The sequence below is a fragment of the Oncorhynchus mykiss genome, chromosome 12, assembly GCF_057628025.1.
Source record: "Oncorhynchus mykiss isolate SJ-2025 chromosome 12, ASM5762802v1, whole genome shotgun sequence".
NCBI classification, from domain to species: Eukaryota; Metazoa; Chordata; class Actinopteri; order Salmoniformes; family Salmonidae; genus Oncorhynchus; species Oncorhynchus mykiss.
In genome coordinates, this window is record NC_143033.1 from 63,224,611 (window position 1) to 63,247,665 (window position 23,055).

At 43.6% G+C, this 23,055-nt stretch overlaps 1 protein-coding gene and 1 pseudogene across 2 annotated transcripts in view; both read left to right on the plus strand.

Moving 5' to 3' along the window:
• Window positions 1–612: 612 nt before the first annotated feature.
• Window positions 613–23,055, plus strand: part of cramp1 (cramped chromatin regulator 1) — a 54,055-nt gene continuing 31,612 nt past the window's right edge. The window contains exons 1-6 of one of the 2 annotated variants that reach the window (XM_036937925.2): window positions 613–854; window positions 2,542–2,912; window positions 5,087–5,292; window positions 20,469–20,622; window positions 21,084–21,167; window positions 21,519–21,567. In XM_036937925.2, coding sequence (XP_036793820.2) covers window positions 2,543–2,912; window positions 5,087–5,292; window positions 20,469–20,622; window positions 21,084–21,167; window positions 21,519–21,567 — 863 coding nt within the window. In that variant the 5' untranslated portion in view covers window positions 613–854; window position 2,542. Of the gene's footprint in view, window positions 855–1,777; window positions 2,170–2,541; window positions 2,913–5,086; window positions 5,293–20,468; window positions 20,623–21,083; window positions 21,168–21,518; window positions 21,568–23,055 lie in introns of those variants that run through there. The other variant, XM_036937924.2, reaches the window with a different exon arrangement.
• On the plus strand, window positions 11,569–12,315 carry LOC149979240 (uncharacterized; annotated as a pseudogene).

Below are 23,055 nucleotides of genomic sequence, written 5' to 3' on the forward strand. Positions count from 1 at the left end.
AGCAAGAATCTCAAAGTAGCTCGTAAAACAACAAAACATTTCAGTGAGCCCATTTTACATTTTTGTCTGGAAGATCTTCCACGGCCATCCACAGAGCAGAGGCAGGTGAAAGTCCCCACTGGGTCCACGTCTCTTCTGACTGAGGCCCAGATGGACGGTTGAGCAGGGGGGAAACAAGTCAGAAGCCAGTTGGTAAAATAACTGACTTTACAGTCTTGCACTGTTGTGGATCAATCAATCAAAACATAGCTGGCAAAATAAGAGTTTATTTAAAAAATATTCCGTCAAAAAACACCCAAAACGATTAAAATATGTACAATATTTAGAGCTTTCTGCCTTGGCGACCTCACGGCTCCAATGGCAACCATGGATTCTGGGTGTTCCAATGCGAAAGTGATTGCTTTTGATAAAAACGTTTAATCTGTCTTCCCTATGAAAACTAGCGAGAAAATGCAAACGTTTATTTTAGGATTTTTTGACGATGCACCTTGTTGTCAAAATGACCGAATGGCGCAGATTACTGTTCGATTTGAGAAGGGCACTCCTCCCTGCTTTCGCCCGATGACGTCACATGTTTTGGCCCGGTTTAACCCGGGCGAATGTAAAATAACTCCCTGCTCACTCAACAACGTATGTAGATTGTGATATCCAATTGGTTCATTTGCATCATGCTTCTCATCAACAATTTGAGCTCTTGGATGTCAATCATATGTCTTTCTCCCTCAACTGACCAATCAGGAGGTTTGTTTTCGAGTTGAAGTGGGCGTGCTTGTGCAAGAGAGGGACTGTCAATCGGAGTTAGTTTAGCTTGCAACGTTTTCTTATGAAGACGTGAACACTAAAGTCAAGAAAAGGTAATGTATGAATTGCTTAAATTCTATATCTCACAAAAACTGAATTCAATACTGTGCATAATGTCGTGTGAATTTGTGCTTGAGACTTTGTTTGCTAGTAAGTAACGTTAGTTGGCTGGGTTTTGGCCGCACATCGCTAGCAAACGTGGCCAAAAAAAACGTAGCTATCTAATGTTAGCTAGTAGCTAGCACCCGTGCAGCTGCTTTTTGGAGTGTGTAACCCGCTCCTCCTAAAATGTACCTATCGAAATGACACGGGTTACAAGAGGAAAGATAACAGCTGATTCTGTCTACTGATTTATCATCTGAGGAGGTGAGGATAGCAACCACAAAATAAAGCAATCAATCAATTAGCTACTGCTATACTTCTGCAGGAACATTTTAGTTTGATAAGTTTGCTCACTATTAGGTTGGACAATCATGATTAGAGAACACATCTGACAGTAATACGACATTATTGTTTGTGTCTTGTTTCCCTTAATGTGAATGTATTTCAAATAATTAAGGGTGCTTATTCTTGAATATGTGAGACGTGCCAGTTGTTTTAAAGGTGTAGGCACAGTAGTAATGTTCCTGCCCTCAAAATATTTGGAGATGGGTGAATCATAAAAAGGATGAAACACCTGTGTCCGTGCGTGTCATTATGTTAGAAGTAATATGTTACTTGCAAATTATAGAGACGTTAAATGCAGTGTTCGATCTATATGTATATGGTATGACATTATTGTAGTTGAACACTCATAATATTCTATTGATTCGAATGCTTGTGGTTAGTTTCTCCAAGTGTACTTTATTTAATATGATGTATAAGGTATCTGTTTTTGCTTTATGAAGCTGAGTTAATATCAGAAACAACTTTTTGATGCAGTTAACATAATGTCGTCGAACATCTTAATGATGAAAACAATTCTGGTGATGATGACGTAGTGATAAGCAAAGTTGAGGCTGCGAGCGTTCTCTGCTCTTTTGTGGCTGTAATAAAAACTAAAACCAGCTAGCTTGTTATTCAGATTACTTTTAGCGTTTAAAGTGTGTTATATAGTTACATTTTGGTCAAATATTTCAGCCTATACCGATAATATTCACTTTGTTTAAGGCAATAAATTGAGTAATATTGTGGTACTCCGATAGTGAACAGTTGAGCTGCGCAGAGAGTTCAATTCAGTCGAAGCTTGAGCGAGGAGAAGACAGTCGCGGCTAGACCCTGTTCGTGCTTTGAATATGCCCAATTTTATATACTGTTGCATACCAAAACCGTCGGTTCGATGGTGAAAAGAAAGAAGACATCATCTGCTGTCGAAGAGCATGAAAATGGGTAACCTTGTCTGATAAAGAAGCACTTTAAATAGAGGTCGAATGTATCGCAAGGTTTTACGTTGTCGTTTCAGCGGGCGCTAAACTCAGGGGCGCTCGTATTTGAATTTCGGATAAAAATAAAACCATGTAAACTGTTAGAAGTTTAAGATAACTAACAAAAACACACGAGCAATGTATATTCATATTTTGGCTTTCAAAATGTAAATGAAAACACAGACCAAATTTTCGTGTTTCGATGGGACGGTGAGAGGGGATTTGAAACAAACAGCGGCGGCCATGTTGAGAGAAAGAGAACGTCGTCTTTTTTAAGTTGATTTACGTTGTGATGTCTTTTAAATTTCAATCATGTGTGTTGATTGTGTTTTGCCAGGATGACAGTTGGGCTGAGAGACGGCATCGGTGTCGATGGCCCGAATAATTCGGGCAGAAAGCTTGAAGGTTGTGACGAGGAGGAGAGCGGAGATCAGGGGAGCGAGGAGCGTAGTACAAAGAGAGACGAAGTGGAAATTCTTAATCCTTCAACTACGGGTTGCTCCAGTTCAGCACCGGTTATTACCACCTCCGTATCGAACCCATCTGGACCTTGCTCGAGCCGACAGCCCCCGTCCTCGACAACACCCACCCCACCGAATCACGACCAGCATCATTTTTTGAGATCCAGCGTTCGACCGCCGAGCAAACGAATCCGGAAGGATTCCATCGCCCCAACTATCAATGGTCACAGCGGGGCAAAATCGAAAGGTATGGCGTGAAAGTGTTTGTGCTTGGGGGTCACATGTTACAGGAGTACCCCATCCCTCGTCTCCCCGTTGGTAGTGGACTTAGCTACTTTTGCTAATCCATTGATGATGGTTGAATATGGTCAGTGTTTAGAATGCAGGATATTGCAATTATGCTGGCACTATCTAAACAAAACTGAGACATTAATTGTTTCTAGGCAGGAGCCTGGAAACCATTATTAACTGCATTCAAGTTGCGAGGCCATCCCATATTATTGCTTATGAGAGGGAGCTCATATAGGATAACTCTTTATGAGTTGTCAGCATTAATTAATATTTTATTAAATGCTAATTTTGTGTTATTGGAATAGTACTCAACTCAGTACTAATTATGACTCAACATATTATTTTTAGAAGCAGTGCTCACTCTGTTGAGGATTGGGTTGTGTCTGTCCCCCCTGACCTGCACATTGTGAGGTGAAGGCCAGTGTTGCTCCAAGCCAGCCTTGAGTGTTGTTTTTGGAACTTCGCTCCACTCCTCGTTGCAGGCCTGGCAAATGGAACAGACTTGTTTTCCTGCTGCCTCACTTTGCCAGCACTTCAGCCACAAGAGGGGAGGGTCTCTGTGGTGTGTTTTTGTAGGACAATGATGTTGTATGTGACACACTGGCCTCTTTTTTTTTTTTAAAAAAAGCTATTGGTCTCATTTTATTTGTCACATGCGCCAAATACAACAGGTCTGAGTGAAATGCTTACTAGTCCTTAACCAACAATGCTTTAAGATTTTTTTAAGATGTATTATTTTTTATTAAGGGTTAAGTTAAAAACAATAAAAATAAAGTCACAAATATTTAAACAGCAGCAATAAAATAACAAGCGAGGCTATGTACATGGGGTACTGGTACAGAGTCTATGTGCTGGGGCACCGGGTAATTGAGGTAACATGTACATGTTGGTAGTGTTAGTAACTATGCATAGATAATAAACAGAGGAGCAGCAGCGTAAAAGAGGGGTCTGGGTAGCCCTTTGATTAGCTGTTCAGTAATCTTATGGTTTGGGGGTAGAAGCTGTTAAGAAGCCTTTAGAACGTATAATTGGCACTCGGGTACCGCTTGCCGTGTGGTAGTAGAGCGAACAATCTATGACTAGGGTGGCTGGAGTCTTTGGCAATTTTTAGGGCCTTCCTCTGACATGGCACACTGCCTGGTATAGAGGTCCTAGATTGCAGGATGCTTGGTCCCAGTGATGTACTGGGCCGTACGCACTACCTTCTGTAGTGCCTTGCGGTCAGAGACCGAGCAGTTGCCATACCAGGCGGTGATGCTCTCGATGGTGCAGCTGTATAAATCCTTTTGAGGATCTGATGACCCATGCCAAATCTTTTCAGTCTCCTGCGGGTAGTAGGCTTTGTCGTGTCCTCTTCATGACTCTTGGTGTGTTTTGGACCATGATAGTTTGTTGATGTGGACACCAAGGAACTTGAAGCGCTCAACCTGTTCCACTACAGCCCTGTCGATGGGAATGGGGGCGTGTTCAGTCCTCCTTTTCCTGCAGTCCACAATCATCTCCTTTCTCTTGATCACGTTGAGGGAAAGGTTGTTGTCCTTGCACCACACGGCCAGGTCTCTGACCTCCCTATAGGCTGTCTCATCGTTGTCAGTGATCAGGCCTACCACTGTTGTGTCATCGGCAAACTTAATGATGGTGTTGGAATCATACCTGGCCATGCAGTCATGAGAGAGAGGAGGGGACTGAGCACACAAACTGTCACAAACCATCTCAGGGAAGCTTGTCTTGCATACTCGTCGTTCTCACCAGGGTCTGGACATGAGTTTGGCGTCGTAACTGACTTCAGTGGGCAAATGCTCCCATTCGATTGCCACTGGCACGCTGGAGAAGTGTGCTCTAAATTGATAAATTCCTGTTTCAACTACCTGGCAGATGGCAGACAGTGTGGATGGTGTCATGTGGGTGAGCGGTTTGCTGAGTGCTCCATGGTGAGGTTATGATATGGGCAGGAATAAGCTACAGACAACGAACACAATTGTATTTTATTGAAGGCATTGTTGGTTAAGGGCTTGTAAGTCAGCATTTCACGGTAAGGTCAACATCTGTTGTATTCGGCGCATGTGATTGGTTGCATTTGTATTTATGTTAATTGTACTTTTCCTCACCTTCTTTCCCTTTTTCACACAGGGTCAGAGAATGGTCCCTCTCACCAAGTGTCAGCTGGTCACTCCGGCTCCACGTCAGGCTCTATGGGGCCCTCGGGTAAGGCGGCCCCTAGAGGCCAAGGACCCGGGGTCAAGGAGGAGCCGGTGGGCAGCCAAAAGAGACCCCGGAGACAGTGGGAGTCCTGGAGTGCAGAGGACAAGAACAGCTTCTTCGAAGGGCTCTACGAGGTAAGTCAACTTTGAGTAGTACGAAATATAAATCAACTCAGCAAAAAATAAATGTCACTTTTCAGGACCCTGTCTTAAATGGATAATTCAAAAAATCCAAGTAACTTTGCAGATCTTCATTGTAAAGGTTTTAAACACCCTTTCCCTTGCTTGTTCATTGAACCATAAACAGTTAATGAACATGTGTCTTTGGAACGGTCGTTAAGACACTAACAGCTTAGACGGTATGCTTTTAAGGTCACAGTTATGAAATCTTAGGACACTAAAGAGGCCTTTCTACTGACTCTGAAAAACACCAAAAGAAAGATGCCCAGGGTCCCTGCTCATCTGCATGAACATGCCTTGGGCATGCTGCAAGGAGGCATGAGGACTGCAGATGTTGGCCAGAGCAATAAATTGCAATGTCCGTACTGTGAGACACCTAAGAGAGCTCTACAGGGAGACAGGACGGACAGCTGATCGTCCTCGCAGTAGCAGACCACATGTAACAACACCTGCACAGGATCGGTACATCCGAACATCACACCTGCGGGACAGGTACAGGATGGCAACAACAACTGCCCGAGTTACACCAGGAATGCACAATCCCTCCATCAGTGCTCAGACTGTCCGCAATGGGCTGAGAGAGGCTGGACAGAGGGCTTGTAGGCCTGTTGTAAGGAAGGTCCTCACCAAACATCACCGGCAACAACGTCGCCTATGGGCACAAACCCATTCTCGCTGGACCAGACAGGACTGGCAAGAAGTGCTCTTCACTGACGAGTTGTGGTTTTGTCTCACCAGGGGTGATAGTCGGATTCGCATTTATCGTCGAAGGAATTGTCGTTACACCGAGGCCTATACTCTGGAGCTGGATCGAGGTGGAGGGTCTGTCATGGCCTGGGGCAGTGTGTCACAGCATCATGGGACTGAGCTTGTTGTCATTGCAGTCAATCTCAATGCTGTGCGTTACAGGGAAGACATCCTCCTCTCTCATGTGGAACCCTTCCTGCAGGCTCATCCTGACATGACCCTCCAGCATGACAATGCCACCAGCCATACTGCTTGTTCTGTGCATGATTTCCTGCAAGACAGGAATGTCAGTGTCCTGCCATGGCCAGGGAAGAGCCCGGATCTCGTCTGGGAGCCCGGATCACGTCTGGGACCTGTTGGATCGGCGGGTGAGGGCTACTTGCAGGCGCCTTGGTGGAAGAGTGGGGTAACATCTCACAGCAGGAACTGGGAAATCTGGCGCAGTCCATGAGGAGGGGATGCATTGCAGTACTTAATGCAGGTGGTAGCCACACCAGATACTGACTGTTACTTTTGATTTTGACCCCCCCTTTGTTCAGGGACACAATCAATTTGTCTTAGTCACATGTCTGTGGAACTTGTTCAGTTTGTCTCAGTTGTTGAATCTTGTTGTGTTCATACAAATATTTACACGTTAAGTTTGCTGAAAATTAACGCTGTTGACAGTGAGAGGACGTATCTTTTTTTTTTTTGCTGAGTTTATATCAACCTTATTACTTTGGTGTGTGTGTGGGGCAATTGGATCACAGAGTAATTCATCACTAAGACTACTACACTACTATGTACTCTCCTACTAGAAAACCACAGTATATGCAAACTGAAGTACTTACTCATAAGGAATTAGAACATTTTAGGCTATCACTTGGGGAGAGAAATCTGATGGTGCCTGTTAGTTTAAGTATAGACGTTTGTTAAAACCTGTTACAGTCTAAGCTGTGGGCGTTCTGCTAGCATATATGGAATTGTTTTAAGAAGGTCATACCAATGATCATTTTGCTATTTGATTTTGAATTAAAACACCTTTTAAGTATTAAAATAATTTGATACATTTTATTTGGCCTTACTGCCCATTCAAACGCATTGAATAACAGATTCACAACATGGAACAACAGTCCCCCAAAATTATCTAAGTGATGTTTGCTCTGAAGTATCTGACATATTCTGAGAGATGCATGAAAGGTCAGGAAACCGATATTTTTGCGTGTATATATACACTGCTCAAAAAAATAAAGGGAACACTTAAACAACACAATGTAACTCCAAGTCAATCACACTTCTGTGAAATCAAACTGTCCACTTAGGAAGCAACACTGATTGACAATAAATGTCATATGCTGTTGTGCAAATGGAATAGACGACAGGTGGAAATTATAGGCAATTAGCAAGACACCCCCAATATAGTAGTGGTTCTGCAGGTGGTGACCACAGACCACTTCTCAGTTCCTATTTATTTTACCTTTATTTTTTTCCTATGCTTCCTGGCTAATGTTTTGGTCACTTTTGAATGCTGGCGGTGCTTTCACTCTAGTGGTAGCATGAGACGGAATCTACAACCCACACAAGTGGCTCAGGTAGTGCAGCTCATCCAGGATGGAACATCAATGCGAGCTGTGGCAAGAAGGTTTGCTGTGTCTGTCAGCGTAGTGTTCAGAGCATGGAGGCGCTACCAGGAGACAGGCACATCAGGAGATGTGGAGGAGGCCGTAGGTGAGCAACAACCCAGCAGCAGGACCGCTACCTTTGCCTTTGTGCAAGGAGAAGCACTGCCAGAGCCCTGCAAAATGACCTCCAGCAGGCCACAAATGTGCACGTGTCTGCTCAAACGGTCAGAAACAGACTCCATGAGGGTGGTATGAGGGCCCGACGTCCACAGGTGGGAGTTGTGCTTACTGTCCAACACCGTGCAGGACGTTTGGCATTTGCCAGAGAACACCAAGATTGGCAAATTCGCCACTGGCGCCCTGTGCTCTTCACAGATGAAAGCAGGTTCACACTGAGCACGTGACAGAGTCTGGAGACTCCGTGGAGAACGTTCTGCTGCCTGCAACATCCTCCAGCATGACCGGTTTGGCAGTGGGTCAGTCATGGTGTGGGGTGGCATTTCTTTGGGGGGCCGCACAGCCCTCTGTGCTCGCCAGAGGTAGCCTGACTGCCATTAGGTACCGAGATGAGATCCTTAGACCCCTTGTGAGACCATATGCTGGTGCGATTGGCCCTGGGTTCCTCCTAATGCAAGACAATGCTAGACCTCATGTGGCTGGAGTGTGTCAGCAGTTCCTGCAAGAGGAAGGCATTGATGCTATGGACTGGCCCGCCCGTTCCCCAGACCTGAATCCAATTGAGCACATCTGGGACATCATGTCTCGCTCCATCTACCAACGCCACGTTGCACCACAGACTGTCCAGGAGTTGGCAGATGCTTTAGTCCAGGTCTGGGAGGAGATCCCTCGGGAGACCATCCGCCACCTCATCAGGAGCATGCCCAGGTGTTGTAGGGAGGTCATATACAGGCACGTGGAGGCCACACACTACTGAGCCTCATTTTGACTTGTTTTAAGGACATTACATCAAAGTTGGATCAGCCTGTAGTGTGGTTTTCCACTTTAATTTTGAGTGTGACTCCAAATCCATGGGTTGAATAATTTGATTTCCATTGTTCATTTTTATGTGATTTTGCTGTCAGCACATTCAACTATGTAAAGAAAAAAGTATTTAATACGAATATTTCATTCATTCAGATCTAGGATGTGTTATTTTGGTGTTCCCTTTATTTTTTTGAGCAGTGTATATTTAACCCATTACTTTTGCCACTTCACTTTGGGCTCGGTGTTCCGCTAGTGGGACAACTTCCAGTGAAACTAGATGGCGTGCAATCCGAATAAATAATCGTAAAAATTATGGATAGCAAAAAAAAATGTACTATCCATAATTTATACGATTATTTATATCAGTTAAAAGCTTAAATTCTTGTTAACCTGTTGGTACTAGGGGGCAGTATTTTCATTTTTGGATAAAAAAAACGTTCCCGTTTTAAACGGGATATTTTGTCAGGAAAAGATGCTAGAATATGCATATAATTGACACCTTTCGATAGAAAACACTAACGTTTCCAAAACTGTAAAGATATTGTCTGTGAGTATAACAGAACGGATGTTGCAGGCGAAAGCCTGAGAAAAATCCAATCCGGAAGTGCCCCAGGTTTTGAAGCGCTGCGTTCCAATGACTCCCTATTTGGCTGTGAATGTACCATCAACGAGCTTACGCTTTCTACGTATTCCCCAAGGTGTCTACAGCATTGTGACGTAGTTTTACGCATTTCTGTTGAAGAATAGCCGTAGGCGGCCACATTGCGTGAGTGGTCACATGGTGGCTCCGAGAGAGATTCTCGCATAAAATATTGTTGTCCCGACGGATATATTATCGAATAGATATTAGAAAAACACCTTGAGGATGGATTCTAAACGTTTGCCATGTGTCTGTCGATATTATGGAGCTAATTTGGAATCTTTTTCGGCGTTGTGGTGACCTCAATTTCCAGGCGATTTCTCAGCCAAACGTGAAGAAAAAACGGAGCTGTTTCGCCTACAAAAATAATATTTTTGGGAAAAAATTAACTTTGGCTATGTACCTATGAGTCTCGTGAGTGAAAACATCTGAAGTTCATCAAAGGTAAACGATTTAATTTGATTGTTTTTCTGATTTCCGTGACAAGGTTGCCTGCTGCTAGCGAGGCATAATGCTATGTTAGGCTATGATAAACTTACACAAATGCTTGTCTAGCATTGGCTGTAAAGCATATTTTGAAAATCTGAGATGACTGGGTGATTAACAAAAGGATAAGCTGTGTTCCAATATATTTCACTTGTGATTTTCATGAATAGGAAGATTTTCTAGGAAGATTTATGTCTGTTGTGTTATGCTAATTTGTGTCAGGCGATGATTACACTCTCGGATCCGGGTTTGAGAGTCACAATAAGTTTTAATCTAACTGCACTGTCCGATTTACAGTAGGCTTTACAGCGAAAGCAAATGCAATTGTTTGAGGACGGCACCCCACATCAAAATATTTTCCCACCGGCACAGGCTTCATAAAATCACAAATAGCGATTTAAATATTCACTTTTTGAAAATCTTCCGCTGATTTGTTATCATGGATGTATTTCAAGGCCTACCTTCAAACTCTGTGCCTCTTTGCTTGACATCATGGGAAAATCAAAAGAAATCAGCCAAGACCTCAGAAAAACAATTGTAGACCTCCACAAGTCTGGTTCATCCTTGGGAGCAATTTCCAAACGCCTCTGAAGGTACCACGTTCATCTGTACAAACAACAGCACGCAAGTATAAACACCATGGGACCACACAGCTGTCATACCGCTCAGGAAGGAGACTGTTTCCTAGAGATGAACGTACTTGGGTGCGAAAAGTGCAAATCAATCCCAGAACAACAGCAAAGGACCTTGTGAAGATGCTTGAGGAAACGGGTACAGAAGTATCTATACCCACAGTAAAACAGGTCCTATATCGATGTAACCTGAAAGGTCGCATTTCAAGGAAGAAGCCACTGCTCCAAAACCACCATTAAAAAGCCAGACTACGGTTTGCAACTGCACATGGGAACAAAGATCGTACTCTTTGGAGAAATGTCCTATGGTCTGATGAAACAAAACTAGAAATGTTTGGCCATAATGACCATTTATGTTTAGAGGAAAAAGGGGGAGGCTTGCAAGCAGAAGAGCACCATCCCAACTGTGAAGCACGGGGGTGGCAGCATCATGTTGTGGGGGTGCTTTGCTGCAGGAGGTACTGGTGCACTTCACAAAATAGGTGGCATCATGTGGGAGGAAAATTGTGTGGATATATTGAAGCAACATCTCAAGACATCAGTCAGGAAGTTAAGGCTTAGTTGCAAATGGGTATTCCAAAAGGAGAAGGACCCCAAACATATTTCCAAAGTTGCGGCAAAATGGCTTAAGGACAACAAAGTCCAGGTATTGGAGTGGCCATCACAAAGCCCTGACCCGTAGAAAATCTGTGGGCAAAACTGAAAAAGCGTGTGGGAGCAAGGAGGCCTACAAACCTGACTCAGTTACACCGGCTCTGTCAGGAGGGATGTGCCTAAATTCATCCAGCTTATTGTGGGAAACATTTGACCCAAGTTAAACAATTTAAAGGCAATACTACCAAATTCTAATTGAATGTATGTAAACTTCTGACCCACTTTGAATGAAATAAAAGCTGAAATAAATAATTATATTGTTCTGACATTTCTCATTCTAAAAATAAAGTGGTGATGCTGACTGACCTAAGACAGGACATTTTTACGAGGATTAAATGTCAGGAATTGTGCAACTGAGTTTAAATGTACTTGGCTTCGGTGTATGTAAACTTCCAACTTTAACTGTAGATGTTCTTGAGTCCATCATCCAGGCATTCACCCCACTCCTAGAATTCGCAAATGCTCTGTCCGGTGAGTCATGCCAGTGGTTCTTACCTGAAGCCAATACTACACCTGTTCAATACAGAGGTCATGAAACCTGATGATGGCGAAACAGAGCTCACCCAAATCATCAAAACGATAGTTATGGCCTCTGAATGAGAAATATGATGGCCTCGTTGGTCGACCCTCGGTTTTAAACACATTACCTCCAAGAGGAGAAGGTGGGCCACATAAAAGCAAGAGCTGTCTCTGATGGTCAATGAAGGACATGAAATCCCAAGCCCAGCACAGGGAGATGTTGCTGCTCCTTCACCACAACTGCCAGCTAAAAAGAGAGTCACTGGGCAGTTTTTTTTCAAAAAGTCATGCTCCACCACCACAGGTCTTACTGAAATCCAGCTGGTAGAAAAGGAACTCAGCTGCTACTTTCTCTTGATGCTGACCTTGAAACCAATCCACTGGACTGGTGGAAGATCCACCCCCCAAAACTTTCCCCAAGTCAGCAACCTGGCAATGCGCTACCTGTGCATTCCTGCAACCAGCTCCCCCTCAGAGCGTGTTTTTAGCACAGGTGGCAACATGGTGACCTGCCATAGGGTAGCTTTAAAGCCAGAGACCGTAGACAGACTTGTCTGTCTTGCTTCTAACTTGTAAGACAACTACTTCAACTGTGATGTGCCATTAGTCTAACAGTGCAAGTCTGTGTATTATAACTATTTGTTTTTACATTTCCTGTTCTACTTCTGTCATGGCCTACCTCTTCCAAGATGGCGTAGCAGTGGGATGTTTTGATTGTCTTGTCCTTGTATCTATTGTATATATTTTTAAAGAAAGAAACGATCTCATTTTTACATCTACGGACTGAACATACACTCCTGCAACCCGCCTCACCCAATGTGGTATGGATCTGCAAATTTTTTTTATACTTAAGAACCATAACCCCCGTCAGAAGCTAGCCAGCTAACTAGCTAGTAGTCAGTTAGCCACTCCTAACGGTCATCACCGCTAACTCTGACATTTTCCAGCTTCAGCCCGATCAACTCCTGCACAGCGCGATATCAACCCAGAGAATTTCGGACTGCTTTTCTCCACAGTATCTCCGGATTCCTACCGCAAGCTCTGAACCTTTACTCTGGATCGTCTGTTAGCTAGCTGCTATCCGAGTGGCTACTCCTTACGTGTCTGTCCCAACACAAGCACCAGTTAGCCTGGAGTTTGCCTCGAGCTAGGCCCATCTCCCGGCTAGCTGAAGAAATCCATCAGATAATCCCTGGGCTTCAATTACCGACAAAGAGCCCCGCCGATCCATCACGACTGGTCTGCCGACATTACCGTCCAAGGGGGTTTCAACAGGCTCCCCCGTTGCGACTTCCCCGAGGCCCATCTGCTAGCCCCGGCCTGCTAGTGGTCTGAATCACCCTATGATTACTTGGCAACACATGCCTCTCCCTAATGTCAATATGCCTCGTCTATTGCGGTTTTGGTTAGTAGTCTTTGTCTTATTTCACTGTAGAGCCTCCAGCCCTGCTCAATATGCCTTAGCTAGCCCTGTTGTTCTACCTCCCACAAATGCGGTGACCACACCTGGCTTAAGTGGTGCTTCTAGAGACAAAACCTCTCATCGTCTCTCAATGCCTTACCTCCACTGTACTCACAACCTACCATACCCTTGTCTGTACATTATGCCTTGAATCTATCCTTCTGTGCCCAGATACCTGCCCCCTTTTACTCTCTGTTCCGAACACACTAGACGACCAGTTCTTTGAACCTTTAGCTGTACTCTTATCCTACTCCTCCTCTGTTCCCCTGATGTAGAGGTTAACTCAGGCCCTGTGTGTCCCCAGGCGCTCTAATTAGTTGACTTCTGTAACCGTAAAAGCATTGGTTTCATGCATGTTAACATCAGAAGCCTCCTCCCTAAGTTCGTTTTATTCACTGTTTTAGCACACTCCGCCAACCCGGAAGTCCTAGCCGTGTCTGAATCCTGGCTTAGGAAGGCCACCAAAAATCCTGAAATTTCTAACTATAACATTTTCTGACAAGATAGAACTGCCAAAGGGGGCGGAGTTGCAATCACTTGTAGAGAGGGCCTGCAGAGTAATGTCATACTATCCAGGTCTGTGCCCAAACAATCCAAACAACAAAAATCCACCGTTCCAGAAACAAGTCTATCACCGTTTCTGCTTGCAATAGACCCCCTTCAGCCCCCAGTTGTGCCCTGGACACCATATGTGAATTGATCACCCCCCATCTATCTTCAGAGTAAGTACTGTTAGGTGACCTAAACTGGGACATGCTTAACACCTCAGCCGTACTATAATCTAAGATAGATGCCCTCAGTCTCACACAAATTATCAAGGAACCTATCAGGTGCAACCCTATATCCGTAACCATGGGCACCCTCATAGATATCATCCTGACCTCCTTGCCCTCTAAATACACCTCTACTGTCTTGAACCAAGATCTCAGCGATCACTGCCTCATTGCCTGGGTGCGTAATGGGTCCGCGGTCAAACGACCACCCCTCATCACTGTCAACCGCTCCCTAAAACACTTCAGCGAGCAGGCCTCTCTAACCGATCTGGCCCGGGTATCCTGGAAGGATATTGACCTCATCTCGTCAGTAGAGGATGCCTGGTTGCTCTTCAAAAGAGCTTTCCTCTCCATCTTAAATGAGCATGACCCATTAAAAAAATTTAGAATTAAGAACAGATGGTTCACTTGGTTCACCCCAGACAGGACTACCCTTGACCAGCACAAAAACATCCTGTGGCCTTCTGCATTAGCATCAAATAGCCCCTGTGATATGCAACTCTTCAGGGAAGTCAGGAACCAATATACTCAGTCAGTTAAAGCAAAGGCTAGCTTTTTCAAACCAGAATTTTGCTTCCTGTAGCACCAATTCCAAGAAGTTTTGGGACACTGAAAAGGCCATGGAGAATAAGAGCACCTCCTCCCAGCTGCCCACTGCACTGAGGATAGGAAACACTGTCATTACCTTTTTTAAATCTACCAATATCCCCCTGCTTCTCCTTCACCCAAATCCAAACAGCTGATGTTCTGAAAGAGCTGCAAAATCTGGATCCCTACAAACCAGCTGGGCTAGACAATCTGGACCCTCTCTAAGATTATCAGCCGCAACCCCTATTACTACCCTGTTCAACCTCTTTCGTATCGTCTGAGATCCCTAAAGATTGGAACGCTGCCGCTGTCATCCCCCACTTCAAAGGGGGAGACACCTTAGACCCAAACTGTTATAGACCTACAGTTGAAGTTGCAAGTTTATATACACCTGAGCCAAATACATTTTAAACTCAGTTTTTCACATTTCCTGACATTTAATCCTAGTAAAAATCCCTGTTTTTAGGTCAGTTAGGATCACTTTATTTTAATAATGTGAAATGTCAGAATAATACTAGTGTGCTTTAATTTCTTTCATCACATTCCCAGTGGGTCGGAAGTTTACATACACTCAATTCGTTTTTGGTAGCATTGCCTTTAAATTGTTTAACTTGGGTCAAACGCTTCAAGCTTCCCACAATAAGTTGGGTGAATTTTGGCACATTCCTCCTGGCAGAGCTGTTGTAACTGTGTCAGGTTTGTAGACCTTGCTCGCACATGCTTTTTCAGTTCTGCCCACAGATCTTCTATAGGATTGAGGTCAGGGCTTTGTGATGGACGCTCCAATACCTTGACTTTGTTGTCCTTAAGCCATTTTGCCACAACTTTGGAAGTATGCTTGGGGTTGTTGTCCTTTTGGAATACCCACTTGCGACCAAGCTTTAACTTCCTGACTGATGTCTTTAGATGTTGCTTCAATATATCCACATAATTTTCCTCCCACATGATGCCATCTATTTTGTGAAGTGCACCAGTCCCTCCTGCAGCAAAGCACCCCCACAACATGATGCTGCCACCCCCGTGCTTCACGTTTGGGATGGTGTGATTTGGCTTGCAAGCCTCCCCCTTTTCCTCTAAACATAACCATGGTCATTATGGGCAAACAGTTCTATTTTTGTTTGATCAGACCAGAGGAAATTCCTCCAAAAAGTATGATTTTTGTCCTCATGTACAGTTGCAAATCGTAGTCTGGCTTTTTTTTATGGCTGTTTTGGAGCCGCGGCTTCTTCCTTGCTGAGCGGCCTTTCATGATATGTCAATATAGGGCTAGTTTTACTCTGGATATAAATACTTTTATCTGTTTTCTCCAGCATCTTCACATGGTCCTTTGCTGTTCTGGGTTTGATTTGTACTTTCCACACCAAGTATGTTCATCTCTAGGAGACAGAACGTGTTTCCTTCCTGAGCGGTATGACGCCTACTTGGTCCCATGGTGTTTATACATGCATACTATTGTTTGTACAGATGAACGTGGTACCTTCAGGCGTTTGGAAATTGCTCCCAAGGATGAACCAGACTTGTGGCTGTCTACAATTTATTTTCTGAGGTCTTGTCTGATTTCTTTTGATTTTCCCATGATGTCAAGCAAAGAGGCACTGTGTTTGAAGGTAGGCCTTGAAATACATCCACATGGACATGTCCAATAGGCTAATTGACATCATTTGAGTCAATCAGAAGTTTCTAAAGCCATTACATTTTCTGTAATTTCCCAAGCTGTTTAAAGGCACAGTCAACTTGGTGTATGTAAACTTCTGACCCACTGGAATTGTGATAGTGAAATAATGTCTGTGCATCAGACAAGTCTTTTTTCCAAAAAATGTTTACAAAGTAAATGTCCTAACCAACTTGTCAAAACTGTAATTTGTTAACAACAATTTTTTGTGGAGTGGTTGAAAAAGGAATTTGAATCACTCCAACCTAAGTGTATGTAACCTTCCGACATCAACTGTATATCCATCCTGCCCTGCCTTTCTAAAATCTCCGAAAGCCAAGTTCATTAACAGATCACCGACCATTTCTAATCCCACCGTTCCTTCTCCACTATGCAATCTGGATTTAGAGCTGGTCATGGGTGCACCTCGGCCACGCTCCAGGTCCTAAACAATATAACTGCTATCGATTTAACGACAGTACTGTGCAGCTGTTTTCATCAACCTGGCCAAGGCTTTCGACTCTGTCAATCACCACATTCTCATTGGCAGACTCAATAGCCATGGCTTCTCAAATGACTGCTTCTTTCAGTTCACTAACTACTTCTCAGACAGTTCAGTGTGTCAAAACAGGCCCTCCGCCTGTTGTCCGGACCTCTGGCTGTCTCTATGGTGGTGCCACCGGGTGTAATTCCCGGGCCTACTCTTTTCTCTCTACATATCAATGATGTCATTCTTGCTGCTGATGATTCTCTGATCCACCAGACGATACTATTCTGTATACTTCTGGCCCTTCTTTGGACACTGTGCAAACAAACCTCCAAGCGTGCTTCAACGCCATACAACACCCCTTCTGTGGCCTCCGACTGCTTTTAAATGCTAGTAAAACGAAGTGCATGCTCTTCAACCGATTGCTGCCCGCACTCCCGCCCTACTAGCATCACTACCCTGGACGGTTCTGACTTAGAATATGTGGACAACTACAAATACCTAGGAGTCTGGTTAGACTGTAAACTCTTCTTCCAGACTCATATTAAGCATCTCCAATCCAAAATTAAATCTAGAATCGGCTTCCTATTTCACAACAAGGCATCCTTCACTCATGCTGCTAAACATACCCTTGTAAAACTGACTATTCTACTGATCCTTTACTTTGGCAATGTAATTTACAAAATAGCCAACACTCTACTTAGACTGCATCCAGTTCGCTATCACAGTGCCATCCGTTTTATCACGAAAGCCCCATATACTACCCACCACTGCGACCTCAATGCTCTCTTTGGCTGGCCCTCACTTCATATTTGTCGCCAAACCCACTGGCTCCAGGTCATCTACAAGTCTGCTAGGTAAAGCCCCTTATCTCAGCTCACTGGTCACCATAGCAACAACCACACGTAGCACTTGATCCAGCAGGTATATGGCACTGGTCATCCCCAAAGCCAACGCTCCCTTTGGCCGCCTCTCCTTACAGTTCTCTGCTGCCAATGACTGGAATGAATTGCGAAATTCTCTAAAGCAGGAGACTTAAATCTCCCTCACTAACTTTAAGCATCAGCTGTCAGAGCAGCTTACTGATCACTACCTGTTCACAGCCAATCTGTAAATAGCACACCCGACTACCTCATCCCCATATTATTATTACTTGCCCTCTTGCTCTTTTTGCACCCCTGTATCTCTACTTGCACATCATCATTTGCATATATATTACTCCAGTATTAATGCTAAATTGAAATTATTTGAGCTTCTATGGGCTATTTATTGCCTAACTCCCGACTCCTCTACATTTGCACACATGGTACATAGGTCTTTCTTTTGTGTTATTGACTGTACTTTTGTTTAACTTTTTTTTGTCGCACTGCTATGCTTAATCTTGGCCAGGTTGCAGTTGTAAATGAAAACTTGTTATATACTGGCCTACCTGGTTAAATAAAGGTGAATTAAAATAAACATAGCCTTTGGTTTATTCAGGCATTCTTATTCTGAAGCAGAAGTGTCTCTTGTAAACATTATTTTATTCATTTTGTGATAATTATCGTTATTGAATGAGAAATTATCTTTATTTTATTTGCCATATAGCCCCAGCCTTATTGTGGAGGCCAGGTCATCTGATACAGCACTCCATATTTCCCCCAAGCTAATGTCCATTGCTCGTGTTTCTTGACCCAAGTCACTTCTTATTGGTGTTATTAAATAGTGGTTTCTTTACAGCAGTACGACCATGAAGGCCTGATTCACGCAGTCTCCTCTGAACAATTGATGTTGATGTCTGTTACTTGATCTCTGTCAAGCATTTATTTGGGCTGCAATCTGAGGTCCAGTTAATTCTATTGAACTTATCTGCAGCAGAGAACTCTGGGTCTTCCTTTCCTGTGGCGGTCCTCATGAGAGAGAGTTTCCTCATGGCACTTGATGGTTTTTGCGACTGCACTTGAAGAAACTTTCAAAGCAATGATGCACCGTCATTTCTCTTTGCTTATTTGAGCTGTTCTTGCCATAATATGGACTTGGTCTTTTACGAAATAGGGTTGTCTTTTGAAAACCACCCCTACCTTGTCACAACACAACTGATTGGCTCAAACACATTAAGAATCGACTTTTAACAAGGCACACCTGTTGCTTGAAATGCATTCCAGGTGACTACCTCATGAAGCTGGTTGAGAGAATGCAAAGCTGTAATCATGGGAGAGGGTGGCTACTTTGAAGAATCTTAAATTATATTTTGATTTGTACATTTTTTTGGGATAATACATGATTCAATGTGTTATTTCATAGTTTTGATTTTTTTCACTATTCTACATTGTAGAAAATGGTACGAATAAAAACCCTTGAATGAGTAGGTGTTAACTTTTGACTGGTACTGTACTGCCATTCATTTTTTAAATATTCAACTCGTACCGGTGGACCTTCATTATTTTCTTGTGAGGCCTGTGGGCTTCCTAGAGCAAAATAACCGACATTTACGTGTTTGAGAGTCTTTCCATAGCGGCGTCATAACCGTTAGGACGATGCGGACTATTTTGTGAGAAGACCGGTATTTGGGATGTCTCATGGTCTGACGAACACCGCTCTTACCTTTCACCTCAGACGCATAAGTGCGACATCAACGATTTGAGACATCCAATGCAAAAAAACTCTCTTCCTTATACCTACTGATTTTAATGGGGATTTTTCTATGCTAATCTGAAGGTGCTGGTCCCTGAAGGCATTCAAAATGCAGTTTGTGCATTCACTTTTTGATGTGGCAACAGTGACGGGTAGAGGAGAGCCAAGAGTGTTGTACCAATGCGTGTGGACAGAGTTGTAACTCGTTTGAAGGCCAGTTGTGAGGGTTTGCATCCGGAGTGTACGCAGGGCAAAGAGTGGGAGATGTATAGAAACCTCCTTTCAGTGTTCGTTGTGCCTTTGCAGGATGGGTCTGTACTTTCAGAAGTTCCATGACATGCAGGCAAAATGCAAACCCTAAATTCAAACTGCACGCAGAGACATACATATGGTATCCACAAGTTCATCTGACTCTGGAGAAGAATATAAAGTGCCTCATTGCCAAAATCCAGAGGTTTCCCTTTAAACAGCTGTTAAGTTTGATCGGTAGCAGATAATTCTATTTCGATTTTAAGATTAAAAGTAGCTGATTTTTGTGTCGAGTTACATTGTTTACAGTGAATAGAATGCGATGTTTGGCGTGACTATCACAATGGAACCTTCAGAATGCTGAGAAATTCCCGTACGTGGATGGAGGACAAAAATGGCAGTTTAGTATTTTAAAAATAGCTCAAACTATTCCAGACTAGTCTACACGTTTTAAAGTTTGAACAGCGTTTCTAGCGTAAACAGTGTAAGAGGATTAGCTTTGTATAAAAATAAAAAAAATTAAGCTATAAGTCCAAAATAATTCTTAGAATATCTAGTGTTGCTGCTGTCGCAAGCCTTACAAGTCGAAGTTTGTTGGAGATTTAAAGTGGGGACTCTTTCTTTGCAAGCCCCACTATTAATAATTGATTGCATTTTATAAAGCAACTTTCCACCTACAGTAGGTGCTCAGTGCTTATCATTACAAGGGGGGAAACACCTGTTCCACCACACATGTAGCACTGCAACCATTTTGTGCCAGAACACTCAGCATAAATCAGTTATTATGGTGGAAATGCTAGGAGTGTTGTATGCCAATTGGAAATTTAAGTGGCCGTGATTTGAAAGGGGCCAGGTTGGGAATTTAGCCAGGACACCAGGGTTAACACCCCTGCTCTTACAGAAAGTGCCATGGGGTTTTTAATGACCACCGAGACTGCACTTTATGTCCTATGTTCTCCCATAGACCGGAGGGAAGAGTGCCCCCTACTCCAACACAAGTTCCATATCTCTAATAGTGTCGGTCTTTCTCTCTCGCTCTCTGTAGCATGGGAAGGACTTTGAGGCGATCCAGACGAACATAGCTTTGAAGCATAAGAAGAAGGGGAAGCCAGCCAGCATGGTGAAGAACAAAGAGCAAGTTCGACACTTCTACTACCGCACCTGGCACAAGATCTCCAAGCACATCGACTTCGCCAACGGTAAGCTAGCTTGTCTCTCTGTTTCGCTCCCTTCTCTCGTTATTTTTCAAATAGAACTCTCCACTCACCTCTTGCTTGTTTACACAGTATTTTCTTTTTTTATGCCCGTGTTTCGGTTTGTTGACTAAAACATTGACCTTCAAAATCAGTGTGAAACTTTGCCTGCGACCGTATGCAAAGTTTAATTTGCGAATGCCAACTGGTCTTCATAAAAAGTAGGTTGCTTGGTATCTGCGTTCATTTCTTCTTTTGAATCCTATCATGTTTGATACACACACACACACCCACACACACACCTGCAAGCAACTCATTAAATGTGCAAGAGCGAAACTGTCTTTTGATCTCACCATCAGTGTGAGACCTGTCTTTAAATTGGTTGTGGCGCACCCAAGATCACTGGTGTGCTGCAGTTTTCTTTTCACTTTTATCCCATAACATGCCCAGTTCCTCCTGTCCCACAGTGTACTCTCGTGTGCTGAAGAAGTCTTCTCAGGAGCTGTATGGTCTCATCTGCTACGCTGAACTCAGGAAGAAGGTTGGAGGATGTAAGTCAAACAGGGTGTGTGTGGGGTGGGGGGGCTGTATCCGTCTTGTCTTGGATGGTGTGTTTGACACTGGCCTCAGTCTGGCTCTGTTTCTGGGGCTGGTTGGCCACAATGGAGCTGATTTTAATTGTTGCGCTGGACAGGGCCGGTGTCATGAGGGACAGTTAAGTGTGGCGAAGGTCATGAAGGATGTGATGTTTCTATGTCTGTGTTAATCTTGTGTCCAAAGATAGAAAAGCTAGCTAACTCCTGTTGGAGGACATTTTTAGATATGTTAATGTTTGTGTTGTCTTCACAAAGCAAGAGCAAGGAGGTACGCACTAGCTTTTCTAACTCTGTTGTTGTTCATAGTGATGGACGATAAGAACGTGGCCAAGCTTAACGAGCTCATCCAACAGGGGTAAGACTGAGACCAAAAATGATAACAATGTAACCACAGCTTTTAGAAATATACCACCTCTTTTCTCCAAGACTTTAGGGTTAAAAGTAGTTGATTTGTTTATAAATAGTTTACACATTTGAAATGAACCATTATATACACCTGTTTTTTATGTACACCCATCTAGTACCTCGTCGGTACCCCCTTTGCCTTTAGAACAGTTTGAATTCTTCAGGGCATTAGTTTTACAAGTCGGAAACGTTCCACAGGGATGTTGGTCCATTTTGATGCGATGGCATTGCGCAGTTGCTATAAATTGGACGGCGGTACATTGCCGCCACCAATCTGTATTGTTGACACCAGGAAGAATGGGTCCATGGACTCATGCTGCTTACGCCCAATTCTTCCTGTGCCATCAGCATGATGCAACAATAATCGTGAATCGGGACTGGCACTGTCAATGTTTTTTGTCCCACCATTCTCGGGAAACCCTGGAAACAGTCTTGCATGAAAAGCCCATGAGGGTGGCTGTTTCTGAGATACTGGATCCGGCGTGCCTGGCACAGAAGATCATACCACGCTTAGTCGCTTATGTCACTCGCTTTGCCCATTCTAATGTTCAAACAGTAACTTGATGCCTGTTTGCCGGCTTTATATAGCAAAGCACGGCCACGTGACTCACTGTCTGTAGCATCGAGCCATTTTCATGAACAGGGTGGTGTAGGTAATAAACTGTAATGCGTTGGTTTCATGGGCTGAAATAAAAGATCCCAGAAATGTTAAATATACAAAAAATACGTATTTCTCTCATTTTGTGCGTAAAGTTGTTTCCCTCTGTGTTAGTGAGCATTTCTCCTTTGCCAAGATAATCCATCCACCTGACAGGTGTGGCATATCAAATAGCTGATTAAACATGATCATTACACAGGTGCACCTTGTGCTGGGGTCAAGAAAAGCTGCCTCTGACTTCGTTTTATTGAATTTGGCAGTATGTCCAACCGGCCTCTCAACTGCAGACGACATGTAATCAGAACAGCCCAGATCCTCCACATCCTGCTTCTTCACTTGCGTGATCGTCTGAGACCTACCAACAGGACAGCTGATGAAATTGAGGAGTATTTCTGTCTGTAATAAAGGCCTCTTGTGAAAAGAAAAAATACAAATTCTGATTGGCTGGGCCTGGCTCCAAATTGGGTGGGCCTATGCCATCACAGGCCCACCGATGGCTGCGCCCATGCCCAGTCATGTAAAATCTATAGATTAGGGCCTAATTTATTTATTTAAATTAACTGATTTCCTTACTGTTAAATTCGCTAATGACGGATGGTAGCTTATGGTAAAGAAATTAACATTAACATTTCTCTCTGGTGGACATTCCTGCAGTCAGCATGCCAACTGCACACTCCCTCAACTTGAGACACCTGTGGCATTTTGTTGTGACTAAACTGGACATTTTAGAGAGGCCTTTTGTTGTCCCCAGCACAAGGTGCATATGTGTAATGATCATGC